At 51.9% G+C, this 21,277-nt stretch overlaps 2 protein-coding genes and 1 long non-coding RNA gene across 4 annotated transcripts; all 3 read left to right on the top strand.

The window, feature by feature from the left end:
- Positions 1 to 9: 9 nt before the first annotated feature.
- On the top strand, positions 10 to 4,445 carry LOC134432928 (uncharacterized). Its single transcript, XM_063181796.1, has 3 exons — positions 10 to 969; positions 1,996 to 3,105; positions 3,328 to 4,445. The coding sequence occupies exons 1-3, from the start codon at positions 955 to 957 to the stop codon at positions 4,291 to 4,293; spliced, it is 2,091 nt and encodes a 696-aa protein (XP_063037866.1). The 5' UTR covers positions 10 to 954; the 3' UTR covers positions 4,294 to 4,445.
- A 248-nt stretch (positions 4,446 to 4,693) lies between these two features.
- Positions 4,694 to 8,051, top strand: LOC134432940 (uncharacterized). Of its 2 annotated transcripts, none has more exons than XR_010031433.1 (3): positions 4,694 to 4,811; positions 6,470 to 6,656; positions 7,889 to 8,051. It is a non-coding gene; the product is annotated as an uncharacterized LOC134432940 (long non-coding RNA). The 2 variants fall into 2 exon arrangements; XR_010031434.1 differs by lacking the exon at positions 7,889 to 8,051 and adding an exon at positions 7,156 to 7,229.
- Positions 8,052 to 9,288: 1,237 nt separating this feature from the next.
- On the top strand, positions 9,289 to 16,779 carry LOC134432927 (protein catecholamines up-like). The gene is made up of 8 exons (XM_063181795.1): positions 9,289 to 9,346; positions 10,422 to 10,529; positions 12,885 to 12,932; positions 13,164 to 13,202; positions 13,899 to 13,937; positions 14,314 to 14,352; positions 14,740 to 14,778; positions 15,336 to 16,779. The coding sequence occupies exons 1-8, from the start codon at positions 9,289 to 9,291 to the stop codon at positions 15,704 to 15,706; spliced, it is 741 nt and encodes a 246-aa protein (XP_063037865.1). The 3' UTR covers positions 15,707 to 16,779.
- The last annotated feature ends 4,498 nt before the right edge of the window (positions 16,780 to 21,277 follow it).

The raw sequence follows: 21,277 nt of genomic DNA, 5'->3' as shown, positions 1-21,277 counted from the left end.
GAGCGCTCCGCGTTCCCGCCTAAATCCAGCCGGGACAGGCGGAATCCGCCTGGAAATGGCGGGACTGAGCCTATATTCCTTGGGGATGGATCCTAAATCCTCTGGGATTGAGCCAAAGCGCCCAAATCCTGGAGTTTCCACGGATAAGGGCGGTACGGGAAAGGGCGAGCGCCCAGCCCCTTTCCGGCCCTTCCTGAGGCGCCTCCGCCATTTTCTTGCCGCTACCACTGGGACCGGTTCTGCGCCAGGACCAGCGGAATCCGCCAGAAAATGGCAGGACTGAGCCTAAACCCACTGGGGATGGATCCTAAATCCCCTGGGATTGAGCCAAAGCGCCCAGATCCTGGAGCTTCCATGGGTAAGGGCAGTACTGGAAAGGGCGGGCGCCCAGCCACTCTCCGGCCCTTCCTGAGGCGCCCCCGCCATCTTCTTGGCGCCGTCCCCGGGGCCGGTTCTGGACCGGGACCGGTGGAATCCGCCAGAAAATGGCAGGACTGAGCCTAAACCCACTGGGGATGGATCCTAAATCCCCTGGGATTGAGCCAAAGTGCCCAAATCCTGGAGCTTCCATGGGTAAGGGCGGTACTGGAAAGGGCGGGCGCCCAGCCACTTTCCGGCCCTTCCTGAGGCGCCTCCGCCATCTTCTTGGCGCCGTCCCCGGGGCCGGTTCTGGACTGGGACCGGTGGAATCCGTCAGGAAATGGCGGGACGGAGGCTAAATCGCCTGGGGATGGATCCTAAATCCCCTGGGATTGAGCCAAAGCGCTCAAATCCTGGAGCTTCCATGGGTAAGGGCGGTACTGGAAAGGGCGGACACCCCGCTCCTTTCCCGCCCCTTCTGAGGCGGCTCCGCCTTTTCTTGGCGCCGTTCCCGGCGCCGGTGCTGGGCCGGGGCCGGCGCTGGTCCCGAGGCTGCTTCACCACCAGAGCGTCCCCAAGGTGTCACCAGTGACCATGGAGACCAAAGAGGTGCGATTGGAGGGGAGGGAGAGGGGAAAATGGGGGGAGATGGTCGGGGAGGGGACCCGGGGACTGGCAGGGGGTGGCAGAGGGGACAGCAGAGGGGACAGGAGGGTGGCAGAGGGGACCAGGGAGTGGCAGCGGCTATTGAGAGGCTGGCAGAGGGGACAACAGGGAGGTAGCAGAGTATCACAACTCAGGACATCTCTCTGGCTGTCCAGAACGGCCAGGACCCCAGCCAGGGGGCTCAGAAACCCTGGCACAGAGCCCAGAACACCTGTGGGGTTGATTATGACCCGTGGAGAAAATCACCAGCCTTGTACGAAGACCAGCAAGCCACAGCAGTTTAAGTAGCATAATAGTGAAATTATCACAGGGTGAAAAAATAGATTTTTGGGGTTTCTAGAGTGGGGGTTTCGGGGACAAGGTGGAGGGATTTGGGCATGTCCAGCCTTTCTCCTTTTTCTTCTCTGCCTCCATCTTCTGCTGCGATGTGGGCACTTTTAGATTGGTTTAGAGTAGGAGCTCACTGTCTAACACAGGTGATAGGTTTTGGAAAGAAACTTTAAACATTGTCTGCAAAGTTTTTAGTATAAAGAGCTAACACCATCCCGGGGCCAGGTAGTGTGCCTGGAATTCCTGCTGGATGGACTTTGGCAGGGAGGAGAATACTTTTTATGGATAAGGTGCAATAAACAACCTTCAGACCGAGAAATGAAGAGCTCTGACTCATTCTTCAAGGGCTCGGGGTGGACAAGACCCTGTTAACAATCTCGGGATCACCTTGACCTGGACCCTCGAGAGCAGAGGGGACAGCAGAGGGGACAGGGGGTGGCAGAGGGTACAGCAGAGGGGACAGGGGGTGGCAGAGGCTACGAGGGAAGTGGCAGGGGTGGCAGCAGGAACAAAGGAGGGACAGATGAGCAGCAGAGCCCTCCAGGGAGGGGCACAAAGGGGAACCCTCGGGGGCAGGGGCCATCTCAGGACACCACAAGTGCCACCAGGTCCCTGACACCTTTGCTGTCCCCTCCCCAGCTGTCCCCGGCCATGCTGCAGGCACAGGTCACCGTGGTGGCCACCCTGGGCGAGCTGCTGGACACCCTGCCCACACGGGACGAGGAGGAGACACTGCATGAGTCCTCAAAGCGCCTGCACAGGGGCCTGGAGGAATTCACCCAGGAGCTCTGGGTCACCCTGCAGCGCACTGAGAACACCTGGAGGCGCCACATTGTCACCGATGATGATGATGGCGGTGTCACCTCCCTGAGCCAGGCCCTGGCTGCGTATAAGAGCACCCCACAGAGCACCCAGGACCGTGTGGCAATGGCGGCCAGCGAGTGGCAGCGGTTGGTGGCTGCGCTCAAGAACAGCTGGGCCAAGCTGGTCAGGAAGGCCACCGAGCTCCGTGACACCTGCAGGGTGGCGGTCACTGAGGCGGCCGCCACCCAGGCCAGGGAGATGCAGGACCAGGCTGCCCGTGATGGGACAGCTCTGGAACGCATGGGGGAGCTGGCTCAGGCCCTGGGTGGGGAGGAGGGGGCCGAGGTGGAAGCCAGGCCTGAATCCCCGGTGAGAAGAGAGGCCAGGGTGGCTGCCATCCAGGCAACAAGGGCCACCACGGAGAGAGAGCGTCTGGAGGCGGCCCTGGGGCTGCTGGAGCGCTTGGTGGCCGCGTGTGACGAAGCGACCGCGTTCCTCCGGGAGCTGCAGCGCCTGCTCAGGGACACCGAGACCACCCTGGAGGGGACAAAGAAGAAATCCCCTGATGTCCTGGAGGACTCAGAGGCCACGCGTGACGAAGCCGTCACCTTCCGCTCGAGTCCGTGGCACGTGTTCAGGCATCCCAAGGCCACCCTGAAGGGGAGAAAGAAGAAATTCCCCGATGTCCCCGAGGACTTGGTGGCCAAGGTGGACGAGGCCGAGCGGTTGTGGGAGGCCAACACCCGCCTGGCCAAGGATCACCTGCTGTGGGCACTTCACGACATCACCAAGTTCTATTTTCATGGTGGTTCTGCCGGCACCAATGCCCTTGAGGTGGCCGAGCGGTGCCAAAGAGCCATCGAGGACATCTCAAGGCTCCTTCGAACTCCAGAGCATCCCCAGAGCGTCCCCAAGGTGTCCCCAGTGAGCACGGAGCCCCAAGAGGTGCGACTGTGGTGGGGGTGGGGGGCTGGGCCAGAGAGGATGCTGGATGGGGAGGGGATGCGGGGGAAGTGGGGACAGGGGGGCTGGCAGGGGTGGCAGTGGGGACAAGAGGCTGACAAAGGGATGGAGGGGACCAATGGCACCCCTCGAGAGCACTTAGGGCCACCCCAGGAATCCACAAGTGCGACCAGGTCCCTGACACCTCCCCTGTCCCCTCCACAGATGTCCCCGGCCATGCTGCAGTCACAGGTCACCGTGGTGGCCATCCTGGGTGAGCTGCTGGAGACCCTGCCCACGCAGGAAGAGGAGGAGATGCTGCTCAAGTCCTCAAAGCGCCTGCAAAGGGGCCTGAAGGAATTCACCAAGGAGCTGCGGGTCGCCCTGCGCCGCATTGACGACACCTGGAGGCGCCACATTGTCACCCTTGATGATGATGATGGCGGTGTCACCTCCCTGAGCCGGGCTCTGGCTGCCTACGAGAGCACCCCAGGGATCAGCAGAGATGACGTGGCAAGGGCGGCCAGCGAGTGGCAGCGGTCGGTGAATTTTCTTGTGGACAGATGGGCGGAGCTGGTCAGGAAGGCCACCAAGCTCCGTGACACCTTGATCAAGGTGGCCGCTAAGGCACTCATCGCCGAGCTCAGGGAGCAGCAGGACGAGGCTCCCCGTTATAAGACATATCTAGGACACAGGGTGGAGCTGGGTCAGGCCCGGGGTGGGGAGGAGGGGACTGAGGTGGTGGCCAGGACTGAATCCCCAGTGAGGAGAAAGGCCAGGGTGGCTGCCAGCGAGGAAACAACGGCCACCATGGTGAGACAGCGGGTGGAGGTGGCCGTGGGGCCATTGCAGTGCTTGGTGGCCGCGTGTGACGAAGCCGCCGCGTTCCCCCGGGAGCTGCAGCGCCTGCTCGGGGACACCAAGATTGCCCTGAAGGGGAGAAAGAAGAAGTTCCCCAATGTCCCTGAGGACTTGGTGGCCAAGGTGGCCGAGGCCGAGCGGCTGTGGGAGACCAACGCCCGCCTGGCCAAGGATCACCTGGTGGGGATAATTGACGACTTCCTCGACTACTATAGCAGGGGTGGCCGTGCCAGGCCCAGTGCCCGTGAGGTGGCCAAGCGGTGCCAAAGAGTCATTGAGGACATCCCAAATCTGTTGCAGGATGATGATGTCACTGCCATGACGTCATAATGGCACTGACATAATCGGGGACATCACTGCTGTCACCTCTCCCCTCCCCATGCAGTATTTGAGACTAATGTCCCAAATCCTTATGGGAATTGACCTCACTCAGGGGACATTTTTGACAACACAGATGGGGCATTTTGATGCATGTGGATAATTTTATGTTATTTTATTACGATTAAATTATATATTTTTTTAAAAAGTGACTTGCGTTTCTGACGCCGGAGAAGGCTCCACGGCTCCCCTCAGACGCCGCCGCCATCTTGAATACGCCTCCTTCACGCCATTTTCCCGCCTTTTTTGCAAATCTCGTGAGATTTCGTCCGTAGCGGCGCCGCCATCTTTATTCTGGGCAGGATTTTCCTTTAGAGTACGCCTAATTCGCTGAGCGAAATCTCGCGATATATCGCCTTGAAGCCGCACCGCCATCTTTACTACGGGCGGATTTTGCCCTTTAGCCGCGCCCCGCTTCCCGCGGGAAATCTCGCGAGATTTCGCTGTGCCACGTTCCCGGGCTTTTGGAGGTACCGGAATGTCGCCCCAGAGATTTTGGGGAATTTCGGGGATTTTGAGGGGATTTTGGGGTGTTCTGGAGGAGCTGGAGGCTGGGAAGGGTCAGAGAAAGGATTTGGGATGGGTATTGGGGGGGGCGGGGTGGAGATTTAGGGGAATCCTGAGGGGGGTTTGGGGATCCTGAGGGGGCTCTGAGGGGATTTGGGGATCCTGAGAGCATCTGGGGATTCTGAAGGGATTTAGGGGCCGGTTTAGGGGTTCCTGAGGGGATTTGGGGTGTCCTGAGGGGATTTGGGGATCCTGAGGCGATTTCGGGGCGGGTTTAGGGGTCCTGAGGGGTCTCTGAGAGGATTTGGGGATCCTGAACGGATTTGGGGATCCTGAGGGGACACTGAGGGGATTTGGGGTGTCTTGAGGGAATCTTGAGGGTCTTAGGGTGATTTCGGGGTTCCTGAGGAGATTTCTTGAGATTCTGAGGAGTTTTGGGACAATCTGAGGCAATTTTAGGGATCCTGTGGGGATTTGGGGTGTCCTGAGGGGATTTGGGGTATCCTGTGGGGTTTTGGGGGATTCTGAGGAATTTTGGAGGATTCTGATGGGATTTGGGGTGTTCTGAGAGGATTTGGAGAATTCTGAGGGGATTTGGGGGGAATTTTGGGGATCCTGAGGTGATTTGGGGGGAAATCGGGGCTCTTGAAGGACCTCTGATAGGATTTGGAGATCCTGAAGGGATTTGGGGATCCTGAGGGGACACTGAGGGGATTTTGGGTGTCTTGAGGGGATTTTGTGGGTCTTGGGGTGATTTTGGTGTTCCTGAAAGGATCTGGAGTATTCTGAGGGGATCTGGAATATACTGAGGGGATTTGGGGTGATTCTGAGGGGATTTGGGGTATCCTGAGAGGATTTGGGGTATCCTGAGGGGATTTGGGGTGTCCTGAGAGGGAATTTCAGGGGGATTTAGGGATCTTGAGGGGATTTGGGGTGATCTTGGATCCTGAAGGGATTTGAGGTGTCCTGAGGGGATTTGGGGGATCCTGAAAGGAATTTGAGGGGTATTTGGGGTGTCCTGAGGGGATTTTGGGTGATTCTGAGGGGATTTGGGTGTCCTGAGGGAATTTTTGGATCCTGAGGGAATTTTGGGGTGATTTTGGTGAGTTTTGAGGAATTCTGAGAGGATTTGGTGTGTCCTGAAGGGATTTGGGGATTCTGAGGGAATTTTGAGGAATCCTGAGAGGATTTTGGGGTGATCTTGAGGAGTTTTTGGGGATCCTGAAGGGATTTGAGCTGTCCTGAGGGGATTTGGGGTATCCTGAGGGAATTTCGGGTATCCTGAGGGGATTTGGGGTGTCCTGAGAGGGAATTTCAGGGGATTTGGGGTGAACTGAGGAGTTTTGGGGCATCCTGAGGGAATTTGGGGAATCCTGAGGGGATTTTGGGGCGAACTAAGGAGTTTTGGGCATTCTGAGGGATTTGGGTGATTCTGAGGGGATATTTGGGGTATCCTGAGGGGATTTGAGGAATCCTGAGGGCTTTTGGGGGTCCTGAGAGCGATTTTTGGTTTTCTTGAGAACATTTTGGGATTTTTTTGAGGGGGGGGGGGACAATTTTTGTGTGGAAGAGATTTAACCAAACCTTTAAATCTTTTTTTTAAATCTTTTTTCCTTTCCAGGACCTTCCTCCTCCCCGGGTTCTGCCCCTCCCCATGGGGCTCCCCCTCCTCATCCTCACCCTGGTGCTGCTGGGGCTGGGGGAGGGGCACCAGGAGCCCCCCCCCAGCCTCGGGGCACCCCCACCCCAATCCCCACCTCTATGGACCCCCCAAATCCCGCCCGGACACCGCCCAGGTGTGGCTGCAGGTGAGACACCCCAAAAATAACCCCCAAAAATCTCCCAAAAAAAACTTAAAATCATCCTCAAAAAAAAAAAAAAAAAGCTCCAAAAAAAGTCTAAAAATAGCCCAGATTCCACCTGGGACCCCCAAATCGCCATTTTAACCCTTTAAATCCCATTTTAAGCCTTTAAATCCCATTTTAACCCCTTAAGTTCCCCCCAAATCTCCTCTGGGACCCCCAAAATCTCTTTAAATCCCTCCAAATCTCCATTTTAACCCTTTAAACCCCATTTTAAACCTTCAAATCCCCCCAAATCCCTCCTGGGACCCCCAAAACCCCATTTTAACCCTTTAAGCCCCATTTTAAGCCCCCCCAAATCCCCAATTTCGCCTTCCAAATCTCCGTACTTCCCTCCAAAATTCTCAAATTTTCCCTCCAAAATCCTCATTTCTTCCTCTAAAACCTTCATTTTTTCACCCCAAATTTCATTTTTTTTCCCCAAAATTCTGTTTTTCCTCCCCAGACGCTGGGGGCCGCCCTGGGGGTGTCCCTGGCCCCACACCTGGTGCTGCTCCTGCTCCCGGCCGATTCGGGCTCCCCCCAAAAAATCTCCATTTTAACCCTTTAGACCCCATTTTAACACCCTAAAATACCATTTTAACTCTTTAAATCCCCCCAAAATCCCCTCTGGAACCCCCAAACCCCCATTTTAACCCTTTAAATCCCAATTTTAACCCTTTAAGTTTCCCCCAAACCCCCTCTGGGACCCCCAAAATCTCTTTAAATCCCCTCAAATCTCCATTTTAACCCCTTAAGCCCCATTTTAACCCCTTAAACCCCATTTTAACTCCTAAAATCCTCATTTTTTTAACCCCCAAACCCCAATTTTTTCCTCTTAATTCTCTTTTTTTCTTCCAAATTTTTTAACCCCTTAAACCTCATTCTAACTCCCCCAAACCCCCATTTTTCCCTCCAAAATTTTCATTTTTTTCCCCCCAGATTTTTTCTGACCCCCAAACACCCATTTTAACCCTTTAAGCCCCATTTTAACCCTTTGAATTCCATTTTAACCCCTTAAACCCCGATTGTTTCCTCCCCAAACCCCCATTTTTTCCCCTAAAATCCTCATTTTTTCCCACAAAATCCTCATTTTTTCACCCCCAAACTCCCCGTTTTTTGCCCCAGACTCCTCATTTTCCACCCGAATTTTCCAAAATCTCCATTTTTCACCCCGAAATTCTGTTTTTCCTCCCCAGACGCTGGGGGCCGCCCTGGGGGTGTCCCTGGCCCCACACCTGGTGCTGTTTTTCGTCCCGGCCGATTCGGGCTCCCCGCGGCGCCGGGGGCTCCTGCGGCTGCTGCTGAGCTTCGCTGCGGGGGGGCTGCTGGGGGACGCCTTCCTGCACCTCATCCCGCACGCCCTGGGTGGGTGACAACCAGGGGACACCTTGGGGACACCTTGGGGCAGTTTTGGGGGGATTTGAGGCGGTTTTGGGGTGGCTTTGGGGCAGTTTGGGGCATTTTGGGGAAGATCGGGGCAGGTTTGGGGTGATTTTAAGGTGATTTTTAAGGGGGTTGGGGACATTTTGGGGACACTGGGACACCTTGGGGACGGTTGGGGGACACTGGGACACCTTGAGGACACTTGGGGACAATTTTGGGACAGTTTGGGGTGGTTTTGGGGGGATTTGGGGTGGTTTTGTCACAGTTTGGGGGAAGTTTTAGGGAGGTTTTAGAGGGGTTGTGGGGATGGTTTTGGTGCAGTTTTGGGGCACTTTGTGGACACTGGGACACCTTGGGACAGTTGGGGACACCTTGGGGACAGTTTGGGTCTGTTTGGGGACAGTTTTGGGTGATTTTGGGCGGTTTTGGGGCATTTGAGGAGGTTTTGGGGGGTTTGGAGACATTTGGGGGCTCCTGCGGCTGCTGCTGAGCTTCGCTGCAGGGGGGCTGCTGGGGGACGCCTTCCTGCACCTCATCCCGCACGCCCTGGGTGGGTGACACCAAGGGGACACCTTGGGGACACCTTGGGGACACCTTGGGGACACTTTGGAGAAGTTTTGGGGCGGTTTTGGGGTGATTTGAGGTGGTTTTGGGGCATTTCGGGGCAAGATCGGGGCAGGTTTGGGGTGGATTTGAGGGGTTCTGGGGTGGTTTTAGGGCGGTTTTAGGGGGATTTGGGGACACTTTGGGGACACTGGGACACCTTGGGGACACTTTGGGGACACTTGGGGACAATTTTAGGGTGGTTTGGGGTGGTTTTGGGGTGATTTGGGACAGTTTTGGGGGAGTTTGGGGCATTTTGGGGGAAGATCGGGGCAGTTTTGGGGTGGATTTTGAGGGGTTTGAGGTGATCTTAGGGGGCTTGGGGACACCTTGGGGACACCTTGGGGACAGTTGGGGACACCTTGGGGACACTCTGGGGACATTTAGTGACATTTTTGGGGTGGTTTTGGGGTGATTTGAGGCGGGTTTGGGGTGGTTTTTGGGGTGGTTTTGGGATGGTTTTAAGAGGGTTTGGGGTGGTTTTGGTGCAGTTTTGGGGCACTTTGGGGACACTGGGACACCTTGGGGACAGTTGGGGACACTTTTGGGACACCTTGGGGACAGTTTTGGGGTGATTTAGGGTGGTTTTGGGGGGATTTGGGGTGGTTTTATGGGGGTTTTAGGGGCTGCTGGGGACGCCTTCCTGCACCTCATCCCGCACGCCCTGGGTGGGTGACACCGAGGGGACACCTTGGGGACACTTTGGGGACACTTTAGAGAAGTTTTGGGGTGATTTGAGGTGGTTTTGGGGTGGCTTTGGGGCAGTTTGGGGCATCTCGGGGGAAGATCGGGGCGGTTTTGGGGTGGATTTAGGGCGGGTTTAGGGCGGTTTTAGGGGTCTTGAGGACACTTTGGGGACACTGGGACACCTTGGGGACAGTTGGGGTACACTGGGACACCTTGGGGACAATTTTGGGGGATTTGGTACAATTTTGGGGAAGTTTGGAGAAGTTTTGGGGTGGTTTTGGGGTGATTTGAGGCGGTTTTGGGGCATTTCGGGGGAAGATCGGGGCAGTTTTGGAGTGGTTTTGAGGTGATTTTTAAGGGGGTTGGGGACATTTTGGGGACACTGGGACACCTTGGGGACAGTTGGGGACACTTTGGGGACACTTTGGGTCTGTTTGGGGACAGTTTTGGGGTGATTTGAGGCGGTTTTGGGGGTGATTTGAGGAGGTTTTGGGGGGTTTGGGGACATTTGGGGGCTCCTGCGGCTGCTGCTGAGCTTCGCTGCGGGGGGGCTGCTGGGGGACGCCTTCCTGCACCTCATCCCGCACGCCCTGGGTGGGTGACACCGAGGGGACACCTTGGGGACACCTTGGGGACACCTTGGGGACACTTTTGGGGGATTTGGGTGATTTGAGGCGGTTTTGGGTCATTTCGGGGGAAGATCAGGGCAGGTTCGGGGTGGTGTTGAGGTGATTTTTAAGGGGGTTGGGGACATTTTGGGGACACTGGGACACCTTGGGGACAGTTGGGGACATTTTGGGGACAATTTTGGGACAGTTTGGGGTGGTTTTGGGGGGATTTGGGACAATTTTGGGACAGTTTGGGGGAGTTTGGGGCATTTCGGGGGAAGATCGGGGCAGGTTTGGGGTGGATTTGAGGGGTTGTGGGGTGGTTTTAGGGGGGTTTGGGGACACTGGGACACCTTGGGGACACTTTGGGGACACTTGGGGACAATTTTAGGGTGGTTTGGGGTGGTTTTGGGGTGATTTGAGGCGGTTTTGGGGGTGATTTGAGGAGGTTTTGGGGGGTTTGGGGACATTCGGGGGCTCCTGCGGCTGCTGCTGAGCTTCGCTGCGGGGGGGCTGCTGGGGGACGCCTTCCTGCACCTCATCCCGCACGCCCTGGGTGGGTGACACCGAGGGGACACCTTGGGGACATCTTGGGGACACTTTGGAGAAGTTTTGGGGTGATTTGAGGTGGTTTTGGGGTGGTTTTGGGGGAGTTTGGGGCATTTTGGGGGAAGATCGGGGCAGGTTTGAGGTGGTTTTGGGGTGACTTTTAAGGGGGTTGGGGACATTTTGGGGACACTGGGACACCTTGGGGACGGTTGGGGGACACTGGGACACCTTGGGGGACACTTTTGGGGACAATTTTGGGACAGTTTGGGGTGGTTTTGGGGGGATTTGGGGTGGTTTTGTCACAGTTTGGGGGAAGTTTCAGGGAGGTTTTAGAGGGGTTGTGGGGATGGTTTTGGTGCAGTTTTGGGGCACTTTGTGGACACTGGGACACCTTGGGGACAGTTGGGGACATCCTGGGGACACTTGGGGACAATTTTGGGGTGGTTTGGAGTGGTTTTGGGACTGTTTTAGGACAGTTTTGGGGTGGTTTTGGGGGTGTTTTGGAGGGTTTGGGGTGGTTTTGGGGGTGTTTTAGGAGGGTTTGGGGTGGTTTTAGGGGCTGCTGGGGGACGCCTTCCTGCACCTCATCCCGCACGCCCTGGGTGGGTGACAACCAGGGGACACCTTGGGGACACCTTGGGGACACTTTTGGGGGGATTTGGGACAATTTTGGGGAAGTTTGGAGAAGTTTTGGGGTGGTTTTGGGGTGATTTGAGGCGGTTTTGGGGCATTTCGGGGGAAGATCAGGGCAATTTTGGGGTGGCGTTGAGGTGATTTTTAAGGGGGTTGGGGACATTTTGGGGACACTGGGACACCTTGGGCACAGTTGGGGACACCTTGGGGACAGTTTGGGGACACTCTGGGGGCACTTGGGGACATTTTTGGGGTGGGTTTGGGGTGATTTGAGGTGGTTTTGGGACAGTTTGGGGTGGTTTTGGGGGGATTTGAGTTCGTTTTGGGGTGGTTTTGGGGAAGTTTTGGGATGGTTTTAAGAGGATTTGGGATGGTTTTGGTGCAGTTTTGGGGCACTTTGGGGACACTGGGACACCTTGGGGACAGTTGGGGACACTTTGGGGACACTTGGGAGCAATTTTGGGGTGATTTGGGACAATTTTGGGACAGTTTGGAGAAGTTTTGGGGTGGTTTTGGGGGAGTTTGGGGCATCTCGGGGGAAGATCGGGGCAGTTTTGGGGTGGTTTTAGGGCAGTTTTAGGGGGCTTGGGGACACTTCAGGGACGCTTTGGGGACACTGGGACACCTTGGGGACACTGAGGGGACAATTTTGAGACAATTTGGGACACTTTTGGGGTGATTTGGGACAATTTAGGGACAGTTTTGGGGTGATTTGAGGCGGTTTTGGGGCATTTCGGGGGAAGATCAGGGCAGGTTTGGGGTGGTGTTGTGGTGATTTTTAAGGGGGTTGGGGACATTTTGGGGACACTGGGACACCTTGGGGACGGTTGGGGACACTTTGGGGACACTTTGGGTCTGTTTGGGGACAGTTTTGGGGTGATTTTGGGGTGGTTTGGGATACTTTTGGGACAGTTTGGGGCAAGTTTGGGGTGCGTTTTGGGGTGGTTTTGAGGTGGTTCTAGAGGAGTTTTGGGATGGTTTTGGTGCAGTTTTGGGACACTGGGACACCTTGGGGACAGTTGGGGACACCTTGGGGACAGTTTGGGGACACTCTGGGGGCACTTGGGGCCATTTTTGGGGTGGTTTTGGGGGATTTGAGGCGGTTTTGGGACAGTTTGGGGTGGTTTTGAGGTGGTTTTATGAGGGTTTGGGGTGGTTTTGGTGCAGTTTTGGGGCACTTTGGGGACACTGGGACACCTTGGGGACAGTTGGGGACACCTTGGGGACACCTTGGGGACACTTTGGGTCTGTTTGGGGACAGTTTTGGGGTGATTTGGGACAATTTTGGGACAGTTTGGAGAAGTTTTGAGGTGGTTTGGGGGGATTTTGAGGTGGTTTTGGGGCAGTTCTGAGGTGTTTTGGGGTTTTGGTTTTAAGGGGACTTGTAGGGGGTTTGGGGACAATTTTGGGGACACTTTGGGGACAGTTGGGGACACTTTGGGGACATTTTGGGTCTGGGTGATTTTGGGGTGATTTGGGGAGATTTTGGGACAGTTTGGAGAAGTTTTGGGGTGATTTGAGGTGGTTTTGGGGCAGTTCTGAGGTGTTTTGGTTTTAAGGGGACTTTTTGGGGTGGTTTTGAGGTGATTTGGGGGTTTGGGGACAATTTTGGGGACAATTTTGGGACAATGTGGAGGTTTTGGGGGGATTCTGGGGAGGTTTGGGGACATTTTGGGACCACTTTGTGACACTTTGGGGACACTTTTGGGACCCTTTTTTGTCCCCACAGCCCCCCATGAGCACCACGAGGGCCACGGCCACTCCCACCATGGACACGGTGAGAGCCTGGGGACACCTTGGGGACACTTGGGGACACTTTGGGGACATTTTGGGACATTTGGGGGTGGTTTGAGGGCGTTTGGGGACACTTTGGGGTCATTTTGGGGTGGTGTGGGGACACTTTGGGGTCATTTTGGGACATTTTGGGGTGGTTTTAAGGGGCTTTAGTGACACTTTGGGGACACTGGGACACTTTGGGGACAATTTTGGGACCCTTTTGTCCCCACAGAGCACCACGAGGGCCACGGCCACTCCCACCATGGACACGGTGAGACCATGGGGACACCTTGGGGACACTTTTGGGACAATTTTGGGACAGTTGGGGACGGTTTTGGGTCCTTTTGGGGTGTTTTGAGGGGGTTTGGGGACACTTTGGGTTCATTTTGGGACATTTTGGGACATTTTTGGGTCATTTTGGGACATTTTGGGACATTTTTGGGTCGCTTTGGGACATTTTGGGGTGGTTTAAGTGGGTTTAGTGACACCTTGAGGACACTGGGACACCTTGGGGACATTTTTTGGTCATTTTGGGGACATTTTGGGGTGTTTTGAGGGGTTTGGGGACACCTTGGGGTCATTTTGGGACATTTTTGAGTGGTTTGAGGGGGGGTTTAGGTGGCTTGGGGACACTGGGACACCTTGGGGACACTTTGGGTCATTTTTGGGACACTTTGGGTTCATTTTGGGACACTTGGGGACATTTTTGGGTCATTTTGGGACATTTTGGGGTGGTTTGAGGGGGGGTTTAGGGGCCTTGGGGACGTTGGGACACCTTGGGGACAATTTAGGGACACTTTGGGGTCATTTGGGGACAATTTTGGGTCATTTTGGGACATTTTGGGGTGGTTTTAAATGGGTTTGGTGGCACTTAGGGGACACTGGGACACCTTGGGGACACTTTGGGGTTGTTGGGGACACTTTGGGGTCATTTTGGGACAATTTTGGGACCCTTTTGTCCCCACAGAGCACCACGAGGGCCACGGCCACTCCCACCATGGACACGGTGAGACCTTGGGGACATTTTTGGGACATTTTGGGACAATTTTGGGACATTTTGGGGTGGTTTCAGGGGGGTTTAGAGGGCTTGGTGACACTTTGGGGCCACTTTGGGACATTTTTGGGTCATTTTGGGACATTTTGGGGTGGTTTTAAATGGGTTTGGTGGCACTTAGGGGACACTGGGACACTTTGGAGACACTTTGGGGTCGTTTGGGGACACTTTGGGGTCATTTTGGGACATTTTTGGGTCATTTTGGGACATTTTGGGGTGGTTTTAAGGGGCTTTAGTGATGCTTTGGGGACACCAGGACACCTTGGGGACACTTTGGAGGGGTTTGTGACACTTTGGGGACACTTTTGGGACCCTTTTGTCCCCACAGAGCACCACGAGGGCCACGGCCACTCCCACCATGGACACGGTGAGAGCCTGGGGACACCTTGGGGACAATTGGGGACACTTTGTGGTCATTTGGGGACAATTTTGGGTCATTTTTGGGACATTTTGGGGGTGGTTTGAGGGGGTTGGGGGACATTTTGGGACATTTTGGGGACATTTTTGGGGTATTTGGGGACATTTTGGGGTGGTTTTAAGGGGGTCTAGTGACACTTTGGGGACACTGAGACGCCTTGGGGACACTTTGGGTGGGGTTGGGGACACTTTGGGGTCATTTTGGGACATTTTTGGGGACACTTGGGGACATTTTGGGACAATTTTGGGGGATTTGGGGCGGTTTTGTGGAGTTTGGGGACACTGTGACACTTTGGGACAATTTGGGGACAATTTTGGGACCCTTTTGTCCCCACAGAGCACCACGAGGGCCACGGCCACTCCCACCATGGACACGGTGAGACCTTGGGGACACTTGGGGACATTTGGGGACATTTTGGGGTGGTTTGGGGACACTTTGGGGGGGTTGGGCACACTTTGGTGCCATTTTGGGCCATTTTTATCCATTTTGGAGCCATTTCTGACCTTTTTTTTGCCATTTTTGTCCATTTTGGTGCCATTTTGGGCCACTTTGGAGCCGTTTTGGGTTGGTCAATTTGTTGTCATTTTTGTCCATTTTGGAGCCATTCTGGGCCCATTTGGGGCCATTTTGGGCCATTTTTATCCATTTAGGAGCCATTTTTGACCATTTTTTGCCATTTTGATGCCATTTTAGGACCAGTTTTTGCTATTTTGGGTCCATTTTTTGATATTTTGGTTCAATTTTGACCCTTTTTTGTCCATTTAGTGCCAATTTGAGAAGCAATTGGTGCCACTTTGGGCCCATTTTGGTGCCATTTTTCACCGATTTTTCACCTTTTTTTTTCCAATTTTTTTGCCACTTCCCACCAATTTTTCACTGTTTTTCACCGTTTTTTCCCCCTTTTGTGCCAATTTTTGGGTGTTTTGTCCCAGGGCCGGCGCTGTCGGTGGGGCTGTGGGTGCTGGCCGGGATTGTCACCTTGCTGGGGGTGGAGCTGGCGGTGCGGCACTGCGGGGACATTTTGGGGCTCTTTGGGGACATTTTGGGACACTTTGTTCCATTTTGGGGACAGCTGGTGCCATTTTGGGGCCCATTTGCAGCCATTTTTTCCCATTTTGGTGCCATTTTCCTCCCGTTTTTTGCCATTTTCGGCCTGTTTGGAGCCATTTTGTTGCTATTTTTGGAGCCATTTTTGGCCAATTTGAGCCATTTTGGTGCCAGTTTTGCTCCATTTTGGAGCCATTTTTTCCCATTTTGGGACATTTTGGAACCATATTTTGGCGCCATTTTGGACCAATTTTGATCCATTTTTTTGCCATTTTGGTGCCATTTTTCACCATTTTGGATCCTTTTGGTGCCATTTTGGGCCCGTTCAGGGCCATTTTGAGCTATTTTGTGTCAGTCAATTTGGAGTCATTTTTGTCCATTTCGGTGCCATTTTTTGCCATTTTGGTGCCATTTTTGGTGCCATTTTTGGCACTTTTGGAGCCATTCTGGGCCCATTTGGGGCCATTTTGAGCCATTTTTTCCCATTTTGATGCCATTTTGGGGCCATTTTTGACCATTTTTTGCCATTTTGCTGCCCTTTTGGAGCCATTTAGGTGCCATTTTTTGGCGCCATTTTGGACCAATTTTGATCCATTTTGGGCCCTTTTGGAGCCATTCTGGTCCCACTTTTTGCCATTTTGGTGCCATTTTTTCACCAATTTTTGCCATTTTGGACCCTTTTGGTGCCATTTTGGGCTGGTTTGGTGCCATTTTGAGCTATTTTGTGTCAGTCAATTTGTAGCCATTTTTGGCCATTTTGGAGCCATTTTTGGAGCCAATTTTTGGCAACTTTAGTGCCATTTGGTGCCATTTAGAGCTTTTTTGGGTCAATCAATTTGAAGCCATTTTTTGCCATTTTGGAGCCATTTTTTTGCCATTTTGAGCCATTTTGGTGCCAATTTTGCTCCATTTTGGAGCCGTTTTTTATCATTTTGGAGCCATTTTTTAGTGCCATTTTTGGCGCCATGTTGGGCTTTTTTGGTGCCATTTTTCATCCAGTTTTTGCCATTTTTATCCATTTCAGGCCCTTTTGGAGCCTCTTTTGTGCCATTTTTGGCTATTTTGGAGCCATTTTGGGCCACTTTGGTGCCATTTTGAGCTATTTTGGGTCAGTCAATTTGATCCATTTTTGGTGACTTTGGAGCCATTCTGGTCCCATTTTTTGCCATTTTGGTGCCATTTTTCACTGTTTTTTCACCATTTGAGTGCCATTTCTCACCGTTTTTTCCCATTTTGGTGCAATTTTTGTCATTTGTTCACCATTTTTCACCATTTTGGATCCTTTTGGTGCCATTTTGGGCCCGTTCAGGGCCATTTTGAGCTGTTTTGTGTCGGTCAATTTGGAGCCATTTTTGACCATTTTGGGGCCATTTTTTGTGCCATTTTTGGCCCTTTTGGAGCCATTTTGTCCCATTTTGAGGCCATTTTGAGCCACTTTTTTCCATTTTGATGCCATTTTGGGGCCATTTTTGACCATTTTTTGCCATTTTGCTGCCCTTTTGGAGCCATTTAGGTGCCATTTTTTCGTGCCATTTTGGACCAATTTTGATCCATTTTGGGCCCTTTTGGAGCCATTCTGGTCCCATTTTTTGCCATTTTGGTGCCATTTTTTCACCAATTTTTGCCATTTTGGACCCTTTTGGTGCCATTTTGGGCCCGTTCAGGGCCATTTTGAGCTGTTTTGTGTCGGTCAATTTGTAGCCATTTTTGGCCAATTTGGAGCCATTTTTGGGGCCAGTTTTTGGCAACTTTGGTGCCATTTGGTGCCATTTAGAGCTATTTTGGGTCAATCAATTTGAAGCCATTTTTTGCCATTTTGGAGCCATTTTTTTGCCATTTTGAGCCATTTTGGTGCCAATTTTGCTCCATTTTGGAGCCGTTTTTTATCATTTTGGAGCCATTTTTTAGTGTAGTGCCATTTTTGGCGCCATGTTGGGCCCTTTTGGTGCCATTTTTCATCCAGTTTTTGCCATTTTTGTCCATTTCGGGCCCTTTTGGAGCCTCTTTTGTGCCATTTTTGGCTATTTTGGAGCCATTTTGGGCCACTTTGGTGCCATTTTGAGCTATTTTGGGTCAGTCAATTTGATCCATTTTTGGTGACTTTGGAGCCATTCTGGTCCCATTTTTTGCCATTTTGGTGCCATTTTTCACTGTTTTTTCACCATTTGAGTGCCGTTTCTCACCGTTTTTTCCCATTTTGGTGCAATTTTTGTCATTTGTTCACCATTTTTCACCATTTTGGATCCTTTTGGTGCCATTTTGGGCCCGTTCAGGGCCATTTTGAGCTGTTTTGTGTCGGTCAATTTGGAGCCATTTTGGGGCCATTTTTGGTGCCATTTTCGGCCATTTTGGGGCCATTTTTTGTGCCATTTTTGGCCCTTTTGGAGCCATTTTGGTGCCATTTTGAGGCCATTTTGAGCCATTTTTTCCCATTTTGATGCCATTTTGGGGCCATTTTTGACCATTTTTTTGCCATTTTGGAGCCATTTTGGTGCCATTTTGAGCTATTTTGGGTCAATCAATTTGGAGCCATTTTTGACCATTTTTTGGAGCCATTTTGGAGCCATTTTTTGGCGCCATTTTGGACCCTTTTGGATCCATTTTGGGCCCTTTTGGAGCCATTCTGGTCCCATTTTTGGCCATTTTGGTGCTGTTTTTTCACCATTTCAGTACCATTTTTCACCGTTTTTCACCATTTCTGTCATTTTTTCCCCATTTTGTGCCGATTTTTGGGTGTTTTGCCGCAGGGCCGGCGTTGTCGGTGGGGCTGTGGGTGCTGGCCGGGATCGTCACCTTCCTGGGGGTGGAGCTGGCGGTGCGGCACTGCGGGGGACACGGCCACGCACACGGTGATTCGGGGTGAAAAACGGCAATTTTGGGCAAAAACGGGGAAAAATTGGGGGAAAAAATTGGGATTTCGGGGAAAAAAATGGGGATTTTTGGGGGAAAAATGGGGGGTAAAATGGGGATTTTGGGTGGGAAAAAATTGGGGGTTTTGGGAGGGAAAAAATGGGGATTTTGAGAAAAAATGGGGTTTTTTTGGGGAAAATGAGGGGTTTGGGAAGGAAATGAGGCTTTGGGGGAAAAACGGGAATTTAGGGGAAATTTAGGAGAAATTTAGGAGAAAAATATTGGGGATTTTGGGAAATAAAAGGGAGAAATGGAGGTTTTGGGGAAAATTGGGGTTTTGAGGAGATTTAGAGAGGAAATTTGGGGAAATAAAGTTGGGGATTTGGGAGAAAAATGGGGATTTAAGGGAAAAATGGGGGGAAATGGGGATTTTGGAGGAAAAAATGGAGAGTTGGGGGGGGGTGGGGAATTTGGGGGCAAAAGTAAACATTTGCCCAGAAAATAGAGATTTTGGGGGAAAATGGGCATTTTGGAGGAAAAATGGGGATTTGGGGGAAAAGGGAATTGTGTTGGGGGAAATGGGGGTTTTTGGGGGGAATGGGAAAAAATTGGGGATTTTTGGAGGAAAAATAGGAATTTAGGGGGAATTTTTGGGGAGAACATGGGGATTTGGGGGGTAAAAATGGAAAAAAGAGGGTTTGGAGGAAGAAAATGGGGATTTGGGAAAAAAAAAGAGGAATTTAGAGGAAATTTGGGGGGAGAAACTGAAGTGTTTGGGAAAAAACGGGGAAATGGAGGGGTTGGGGGGAAATGGGGGTTTGGCGGGGGGCAAATGGGGATTTTGGGCAAAAATGGGGAAAAAGGGGGATTTAGGAGAGTAAAAATGGGAATTTTGGGAGGAATTTTGGGGAAAAAAATGGGGATTTTGGGAAAAAAATTGAAAAAATTGGGATTTTGGGGGTAAAATTGGGATTTTGGGGGAAATTTTGGGGAAAAAATGGGGATTTTGGGGAAAAATGGGAAAAAATAGGGAATTTTGGAGGAAAAAATGGGAATTTGGGAGAAGTTGGGATTTTGGGGGAAAAATTGAGATTTTGGGGAAAAAAATTAGGGATTTTGGGCAAAAATGGAAAAAGGGGGTTTGGGGGACAAAAATGGGGATTTTGGTATTTTTGGGTGGATTTTGGTATTTTTGGGGAGGATTTTGGGATGAATTTCAGGTGGCTTTTGGAGTGGATTTGGGGTGAATTTTGCTATTTTTTGGATGAATTTTAGGTGTATTTTGGTATTTTTGGGACGGGTTTTGGTATTTTTGGGATGGATTTGGGGTAAACTTTGTGGTTTTCGTGACAAGTTTTTTGTGCATTTTGCTGGTTTTGCTCAAATTTTGTTTTTTAGGGTATAACTTTGATTTTTTTTTGGGTTGAATTTTGTCATTTTTGGCTCCGGGCAGGCGCCAAGGCCAAGCACAGCTCCAGCGAGGACGAGGCCGACGGTGACGCCAGGGCCACCAAGGGGACCAAAGCCACCAAGGGCACCAAGGCCACCAAGGGCCAGCACAGGAAGGGCCCCAACGGGGAGAGGGCAGGTCAGGGGACATTTGGGGACACTTTGGGGACATTTTGGGGGGATTTGGGGACTTTGGGAGGTTTTGGGGACATTGAGGGGATTTGGGGGACTTTGGGGACTTTGGGAGATTTGGGGATTTTGGGGATATTTGGGGGCATTTAAGGGATTTGGGGACATTTGGGGACATTGAGGGAATTTGGGGACATTTTGGGGGGATTGGGGACATTTGGGGACATTGAGGACATTTGGGGAATTGGAGAAATTTGGGAATTTGGAGACATTTTGGGGACATTAAGGGGATTTGGGGACATTTTGGGGGGATTTGGGACATTGAGGGCATTTGGGGACATTGAGGGGATTGGGGACATTTGGGAATTTGGGGACATTTTGGGGGGATTTGGGACATTGAGGGGATTGGGGACATTGGGGACATTGAGGGGATTTGGGAATTTGGGGACATTTTGGGGACATTGAGGGGGTTTGGGGACATTGAGGACATTTGGGGAATTGGGGACATTAAGGGGATTTGGGGACATTTTGGGGACATTGAGGGGATTTAGGGGATTGGGGACATTTGGGGACATTGAGGGGATTTGGGGACTTTGGGGACATTTGGGAATTTTGGGACATTGAGGGGGTTTGGGGACTTTGAGGGAATTGGGGACATTTGGGGGATTTGGGGACACTTTGGGGACATTGAGGGATTTGGGGACATTGTGGGGTTTGGAGTTATTTTGGGGTGATTTTGAGGATAATTTGGGGTGATTTTGGGACCATTTTGGGGTAACATTAGGGTGATTTGGGGGTGACTTCAGGGCTGATTTTGGGCTCATTTTGGGGATAAATTTGGGCTGATTTTGGGGTAACTTTGGGGTGTTTTAGGGATGGTTTTGGGGTTATTTTGGGGTAACTTTTGGGTGATTTTGGGGATAATTTGGGGCTGATTTTGGGGGTAATTTTGGGGTTATTTGGGGGATAATTTGGGGCTGATTTCGGGGTAACTTCAAGGTGTTTTTATGGGTGATTTTGGGGTGACTGGGTTGATTTTGGGGCTGATTTTGGGGTAACTTTAGGGTGTTTTAGGGGTGATTTTGGGGTTGGTTTTGGGATCACTTTGGGGATAAATTTGGGCTGATTTTAGGGTTATTTTTGGGTAATTTTGGGGTGATTTTGGAGCTGATTTTGGGGATAATTTGGGGCTGATTTTGGGGTAACTTTTGGTTGTTTTAGAGGTGATTTTGTGGTGACTTTGGGCTGATTTTGGATCACTTTGGGGATAAATTTGGGCTGATTTTGGGGTGACTTTGGGGTGTTTTAGGGATGATTTTGGGGTGACTTTGGGTGTTTTAGAGGTGACTTTGGGGTGACTCTGGGCTGATTTTGGGGATAATTTGGGGCTGATTTTTGA

This window comes from Melospiza melodia, assembly GCF_035770615.1.
Source record: "Melospiza melodia melodia isolate bMelMel2 chromosome 7 unlocalized genomic scaffold, bMelMel2.pri SUPER_7_unloc_3, whole genome shotgun sequence".
NCBI lineage: Eukaryota > Metazoa > Chordata > Aves > Passeriformes > Passerellidae > Melospiza > Melospiza melodia.
The sequence above is the reverse complement of the archived record's forward strand: the minus strand, read 5'-3'. Positions and strand labels throughout refer to the sequence as shown.

Excerpts from the sequence above, each read along its gene's own strand:
- LOC134432928 (XM_063181796.1), top strand. Across the intron at positions 3,106-3,327 it reads TGAGCACGGAGCCCCAAGAG|ATGTCCCCGGCCATGCTGCA; the intron begins GTGCGACTGTGG and ends TCCCCTCCACAG.
- LOC134432927 (XM_063181795.1), top strand. The coding sequence starts at position 9,289 with ATGGGGGTTTTAGGGGCTGCTGGGGACGCCTTCCTGCACCTCATCCCG. Across the intron at positions 13,203-13,898 it reads CCACTCCCACCATGGACACG|AGCACCACGAGGGCCACGGC; the intron begins GTGAGACCATGG and ends TTGTCCCCACAG. Across the intron at positions 13,938-14,313 it reads CCACTCCCACCATGGACACG|AGCACCACGAGGGCCACGGC; the intron begins GTGAGACCTTGG and ends TTGTCCCCACAG.